The 7,127-nt window shown below is 53.8% G+C and overlaps 1 protein-coding gene across 1 annotated transcript in view; it reads right to left on the bottom strand.

Moving 5' to 3' along the window:
* Positions 1–3,548: 3,548 nt before the first annotated feature.
* The window catches only part of GNAO1 (G protein subunit alpha o1), a 134,179-nt gene continuing 130,600 nt past the window's right edge, over positions 3,549–7,127 (bottom strand). The window contains exons 7-8 of the mRNA XM_017824406.1: positions 5,660–5,813; positions 3,549–3,884 (exon numbers count right to left, since the gene is read on the bottom strand). Coding sequence (XP_017679895.1) covers positions 3,697–3,884; positions 5,660–5,813 — 342 coding nt within the window. The 3' untranslated portion in view covers positions 3,549–3,696. The remainder of the gene's footprint in view (positions 3,885–5,659; positions 5,814–7,127) is intronic.

Genomic DNA, 7,127 nt, shown 5'->3' with positions numbered 1-7,127 from the left:
TGCTACTGGAATTTGGCTGTGCTGTGAACATGGAAATGGAAGAGAAACAGTGTCTCAAGGACTGAAAATGGAGCAGGGCTTTGAGCTGTCTGGCAGGGTACAGAGGGGATGGGAGCTACTGTACCTGTGAGCAGTGTGGGGTTTGGGTCTTGATCCAAGCAGCAGAGCTGATGTTCCTCTGGGAGGGGAGAACACAGCACAGAAATCCTTCTCATGGGCTCCATGTCTCCATGAGTTCTCCTTGCTGTGTTTCTGGGAGATGTTGTACCTGGTGATGCATTTTGTACATGATGATGCCACATGCCCCCAGAGGGGCTGCCTGCAGCCAGCACAGGTTTGGACCTGGCTGTGGGCTTGATGGAGCTGTGGATCCACCTTGGCCTGTCCTCTCCCAGCCCACCCACCTTCCCAGGACAGGAGTGCTGTGCCCTGGAATGGTTTCCCCAGACACAGAGGGCGAGGAGCCCCTGGTGCTCCAGGGCCTGGCTGGCAGCAGCAGTGCACGAGCCCCCTGTGCCCACTCCTGTTGCTCTGGGAGCTGTGTGACATCCTGCTCCCCTCTGACTTCACCACTGCAAACAAGGTACCTGGAAAGCAGCTCCTCGGCCCCCAGCCCTCTCTGCCTGCTGCAGGACCCTGCTGTGGAACCCAGTCCTGCCAGCAGCAGATCCATGGGGAAGGGGAGGATGCCATGAGCCTGTCCTGGATAAACCCCTCCTGCCCAAGGTCCTGTGGTTCCTTGGGCTGCAGCAGAGATGAGTGAAGGGGCTGCCTGGTGTGTGTGGGAAGAGGAAGGTTTGTGGAGCTACACCAGGGAGGGTGGGGGTGTTTCAGAGATTTGGGCTATTCTTTCTGCACTTGTCCTGTTGGGCTCCTGACCTTTTCCCGGCAGCTCTTCCCTCTGCTCCCTGAGGAGCGGGCCCTGGCCAGCCACTGGATGGCATCTCTGCCTGTGGCACTGCTGCAAAATGACCCACTCCAGCCATTGAGGGCTGGGTTGTGCAGGAGAGCGCAGGGACCAGCGGTGGCCTCTTGGCCAGAAAAGGAGGTCACCTGAGGGACTTTCCCAGTGCCAACATGTGCTGCTCCTGCTGGCTGTGAACAGCAGGAACCTTGGAGGAGCCGCATTGGTCGGGAGCTGCTGCTGCGGGATGGGGGCTCTGCCAACCAGCCTTCCCAAATCCCGAGGGCAGGGGATGTGTGAGGGGTGGCCTGGCACGAAGCTGAGGTCGGGGGTCCTGGGTCACCCACCCTATGGCTCTGTCACCCAGTGGCCCTGTGGGGTTTGGAAGCGTTCCCGTGGCACGGGAGGGGATGGTAAGTGTGGTGCCATGATCTTTCCCTGTGCCAGGCAGTGCCAGTGGCTCCCCAGTGTCCCACCTGTGGTCACGGTGCCCTGAGCTGGGCACCCAGGACGAGGAATGCAGGAAAAAACCCAAATTGTGAAAAAACCCCTCAAACCCCAAACCCCCAAACAAACCTCGAATGGCTCGTGCAGCAGGGAGAAAACCTCGACTTGCTTTGAGAACCTTCCTCTGTATCTCGGGGGGGAAAACTCGAATATTGTGGGTTTTCTGATGTTGCCACAAACGAAGGACTTGGCCTCATGATCTGCTTTGCTTTCCCCAAAGAAATATAAATATTTTCTTGCTTGGAGAGTTTTTCTGGGGGGGATTTTTGCTCCTGGTGATGTTCTGAAGCACCAAGGGGCTCCCACTGCTATCCCAGGCTTTACACCCAGTCCGTAGTTCATCCCCTTCTCCCTGTGCTATCCCCCCAAAATGTGATTTTTAGCATCTTTCCTTCCTCCCTTTGGAGGGAGGCAGACAGGCAGCGCAAAGAAGCAGGCAGAGGCACAGGAGGGGAGAGCCCGGGGTACAGACAAACATTCTCTTTATTGAGCTACACATGAATTTTTCCATTAGTCAGAGAAAGAGATTGGCAGTGTGTAATATATCACAGAAACCTCACTGATTGGTAATAGAAAGGCTTAGAAAGACCTGGCGCTTTTTATATATATATATATATAATATTTTTTTTTTAAGTTTCCTCTTTATTTATTCATTTTCTTTTGAACAGGTGTGACTGCTCTTCTTCAGCAAAGGTAACTCGTAAAAGTGAAACTGTGAAGACGTCTGGTTACTAATCAAAGTAGAAATGACGAGGGATTGGTCATGAAAACGGTGGCTTCAATGTAAACACTACATTCGATTTTTGTTGTTGGTTTTTTTTTATTCTTTTTTAATTATTTTTTGTGGTTTTGTGTGTGTTTTTTAAAATTTTTAAATTATTTTCATTCTTGCTTTTTTTTTAAAGTTTGGTTTTTTTAAGTTTTTTTTTCTTTTTTTTTCCTTTTTTTTTTCTTATTTTGCAGCACAAACATCCCCACATGAGAGAGAAAAAACACCATTCACTAAAAGGGAGAGAGGATTGGGGTGGGATGAGGGGGAGAGAAAAGCAGCACAAAAAAGCATTCACTGGAAAGAGTTAAAAATTAATAAAAACCAAACGAAAACAAAAAAAATACTCTAAACAAAAAATAAAATAAAATAAAATATATATATCTGTATAGCCCTCCCTGATGCCCCTGGTTGGCCCCACAGGAGGGGTGAGGGGGAGCCTGGCTGGGGGGGCCGAGCTGTGCTTTTGGATACGGACCTGGAGAGTGAGCAGTGAGCGGGAGTTAAACCGGGAGGGAGGGGAAAACAGGAAAAACCCGCCGGCTCCGGCTGGCGAGGGCTTTGGCCTGAAATGGGAACTCAAAAACTGACCTAAAAACCCCCAAACCCTGGCAAGGGAGCAGGAGGAGGATGCTCCCACCGCAGCTTCCCCCAGACAGCCAGGGTGGGAAATGGGAGAAGATCTCCCTGCTGCTGCTGCTGCTCTTTCCCTTTCTAGCTGTGACACGTAGCCAGGGGCAGTTTTCAATTTTTTCCCCCCTCCTTAAAAAAACCCAAAAAACCAAAAAACCACCTCTTTGTTTCTGGAGGCAGCAGCTCACCCGGGCTGGGCAGCAGGACCAGGGGCAGGCAGGGGCAGCCCAGCCTTGCCCACACTGGAAATAAAAATAATTCTTCATCATCATCATCATCATCAACAACATCATCATCAACATCATCATCACTAAAAAAAAGCCAACCCACAACAATCAATTATAATGGTAACAATTAAAAAATAAGAGCCCGTGGTCAAATAAGTGCTGGGAGAAGCCCCTGCCCAGGGTGACCCCTCTGCCCCCTCTCCCTGCCTGGTACCAGCGGGGGGAGCCCCGGGAGCTGTTGGGGTGGTGGGTCTGGGCAGAGCCCCCCCAGCCCCCGGGGTGCCCCCAGGCTGGGACATTTGGGGCCGGAGCCTGACGGGGGGGAAGGGGTTTAAAAAAAACAAACTAAAAAGGTGGGTGTGGATATTTTTATATATATATATACGTATATATATAATTTTTCCTTATGCCTTTTTATTTACCAACTTGCATGATTATGATGACAATTTTTTTCTCTCCTTCAACCTGTTTTTTTTCTTTGTTTCTTTTTTTTTTTTTTTTTCCCCGCGCGCGTGTGTGTGTTCTGTGTGTGTCTGTTGTGTGGTTGCGTTGGGGTTGGTTTTTTTTTGTTGTTGTTATTTTTTTATTTTTACGTTTCTTTTCTCTCCTGGCGCCGGGATCGCCACCCAAGCAGTCGCTGTGCGCCGGGGGGGGGGTCAGTACAAGCCGCAGCCCCGCAGGTTGTTGGCAATGATGATGTCGGTGACGGCGTCAAATACCACCTGGATGTTGTTCGTGTCTGTGGCGCACGTCATGTGGCAGTAAATCTCCTTGTTGGGGGAGCGGTTTTTGCTCTCGAATTGTGCTTGGATGTAGGCGGCCGCGTCCTCGTAGGTGTTGGGACCTGCGGGACAGGTGGGGGCAAAGGGGGGGTGTCAGGGCTGAGGGCACCCCCCTCCCACCACCCCCGGCCCCTCGGGGCTCGCCAAGTGCTGTAATTCCAGCAGAAACAGGCAAAACTTCGTTATTTGCACCCTGTCCCCCCATCCCTCAGCAGGGTCCATTTAACCCTCTTCCTCCCCTCTCCATCCTTTCCTCCTCTACCCTTTTCCACCCCGTTCTGCCCCATTTTCCCCTAATTGCAGCCCCCTGGGCCCTGTTGGGGACTCCTCCCTCCCCAGGTGTTGCTGCTTTGCCTCTCCCCTTTTTCCCCCCCTGGAAGGGGAGCAGCCCCAGCTGCGCCCGGCCGGGCTGTGCCTGACGGAGGCTCCCGACGGCATCGCTGCGGCCCCGGCTCCGGTGAGATCCCGGCTCCGGTGAGTCCCCACGGCGCATCCCGACAGCGCCCTTTCCAAGGGAGCGGGGGGGGGAGAAAGGCTGGGGGGCCTGCTGGCCCCCCAGCCAGGTAGGCAGGGGGAGGGATGGCCAGGAGGGTCGGTGGCTACTCCAACATCTCCCGCGGTGCTGGTCGTGTTGAGCCCCCTCTGCCCCGTCAGGGCGATGCCCAGGCAGGGTGAGGGTCTCACCCCGGCTCTGGGGTGGGCGAGGGGTGGTGGCGGGGCAGGAGCCGTTCGAGGACGTGCTGTTGTTGCCCGTTGGCTTCGTGACTGGGAGGTTTGCTTTTGTAAGGTGGGCTGGAGAGGCGCCAGATGTTCGAGCCGAAAAATGTGCATTTTTGCATTAAGCCGCTTACGGCAGCGGGAGAGGCTCCGCCTGGCCCCTCGTGGGAAGCCACAAAGCTGAGTTACGCCCCTGAAATCGCCTTTGCGAGAGCTGCTATTATCTGGAGATTTATTTTCCTTTTCCAGCTCGCTGGTTCCCCTCGTTCCCGATGCGGGGGGTGGGCCGGTGACACCGGGCTGTCCCCTCCCTGTGCCAGGATGTGCCGGGCAGCTGCAGGGGGGGAGTTCGGTTTATTCAACCAGGTGGCTGTGAAAAAAGTACTGCTGCCTTTATGATGCAGAAGCCTAAATGCCTCTGGTGGAAATGCCAGTGCATTTATGCCACAGGGGAGTGGATGGCATCTTGCTGGGGGCCCCCTTGTCCTCAGGGTTTGGCATCCAGGGTGGGTGTGCTCTGGGTGGAACAGTTCAGAGGCATCCCAATATCTGTAGGGGTGGCTGGAGTCTGAATCTGAGCCGACTTTTTCTTTCCTCTTAGAAATCTTGAGGTATCTATTCTTACCCATCTTCTTGGTTATTTGTTCTTCTCCCCAGACCAAGCTGGTTTCACTAAGAAATGGATGATTCTCTTGTGGTTCCACAGATTTCTGCTGTAAAGGGGCTCTTTCCTCCCCCAGCTGTATCCTGTGTGAAGGTACTCCCGGGAGGATGCAGCCTGGAGGACCACGTGTCTTGGTTTCTCTTGCAGGAGCTCCTCAGGAACCCCCAGCACACAGGATGGCTGCAGTGGTGGGCACTTGGCTCCTACCAGGTCTTCTCCTTTCCACAGCTCCTCTCTCTGTCCCACCTTTGCCACAAGAGCTGCCCCAGGCAGGACACGGCCCTACCCCACCGGTGGGTGCTGGAGCTGCATCACTTGTCCTGAGGGTGGGCAGTGCTTGTGCCCCCCCAAAGGTGCCCTGACCCCTCTGTCCCCCCTCCCCTGTGGGGTGAGGCACAGCCCCCCAGCCTTGGTGCAGGGGGGGTGTCACTGGGCTGTGTTGGCCCCGGCACCTACCTGTGTACTCGGGGAAGCAGATGGTCAGAGGTGACTTCTTGATCTTCTCAGCAAATAGGTCTTTCTTGTTGAGGAAGAGAATGATGGAGGTATCGATGAAGAATTTGTTGTTACAGATGGAGTCGAAGAGCATGAGAGATTCGTGCATGCGGTTCTGCAACGGGGAGCACAGAGGGAGAGAGGGGAGAGAGAAAGGCAAAGACAGAGTTAGAGGAGAAGAGAACATTTTTTTTTTTCTGGATTGAAATGGTTAGAAAGCAAAAAATCTCTAAGATCAGACAGTGGTAAGTGTGAGCTGATTACAAAGGTGGAGGAAGTGGGATATTGCCCTGCTCTTGGGCTGGAGGCCAAGGCACGTGTGGAGGCTGCAGCTGATCCTCCCCCACGTCCTGTGAGGCCACTCTGGCAGAGCAGACACCTGAAGCTTCAAGGAAGAGCAGGAAAGAATGATCTGCTCCTCTCCTGCCTCACCAGAGGAGTGGGGAAGGAGCCTTGTGTCTCCTCAGGGAGTGGGCAACCCTGAAGCATCGTTTGCAGAGCTCAAATAAAGCATGGGCAGACAGCACCAGCCAGTGGCCAGGGCACACTGGGCATTGGGACTGGGATGGAGGGGCCTTTGGCCATCCCAGGGTGGTCCTGTGGACTGGCCTGGAAGGGTATTTGGTGCTGAGCAGTGCCATCGTGGTGAGACCAATGCCAAGGGATTGCCCAGAGGTTGGGGCAGGTCCTGTCCCAGCAGGACCCTTTTGCCCCTGGAAAAATCTTCAGCCCATCTTGGAAAACACCACAGTGGTGTGGCCAGGTTACCCCTAAGAAAACCCAGTGCTGCTGCATGGAAGTAACCAGTGGAGGTGCCTCTGCCAGCCCACCCCTGAGCTCTCCTGAGTGTTCTGGGCTTGTGGGCAGATCCAAGGGAGTCTTTGAGCTTGGAAAATTTTTGGTAGGAGCGTAACTAGAGGCAAATTTGTAAAGTAGGGGGGTTTTTTTAAATTTGTTTTATTTATTTTTTTAAATTGTCCTTTCACACATGGACAAAATCCATATAAAGCCATTTTTCCCTGTGCTACAGAAATTTTTAGCAGGAAGAAGTGGAGAGCAGATAGCAGAACAGGAGGAGGAGGAGGTGAGGCTGTCCTGGGCAGAACGGGCTGCCCCAGGGCACCATAGAACAGGGGATTCTCATGCAGGCACATGCACTCACTGTTAGTGTGGAGGTGCCAATGGACAGGACAGATCTGGCCCTCCAGGAGCTCCCAAAAATTTCCTCCATCATTATCACCAGAAGGCCATTCCCTGCCACTCCACTGACAGCTCTGGGGGTCCCTTTCACTGTGGGTACCCACCCAGTTTCTACCTGAACCTTCAAAGCTTCTGATGCAAACCCAGGGCTCAGTGAGGTCTGAAGCTGCTGCCCCCTCCCTGTGCCCCTCTCTGCAACCCCCCCTTAGGGCTGAGCCCCCCAGTTCTG

The sequence above is a fragment of the Lepidothrix coronata genome, unplaced genomic scaffold, assembly GCF_001604755.1.
Source record: "Lepidothrix coronata isolate B3197 unplaced genomic scaffold, Lepidothrix_coronata-1.0 Scaffold110, whole genome shotgun sequence".
Classification (NCBI taxonomy): domain Eukaryota; kingdom Metazoa; phylum Chordata; class Aves; order Passeriformes; family Pipridae; genus Lepidothrix; species Lepidothrix coronata.
This window is presented reverse-complemented; position numbering and strand designations above follow the sequence as displayed.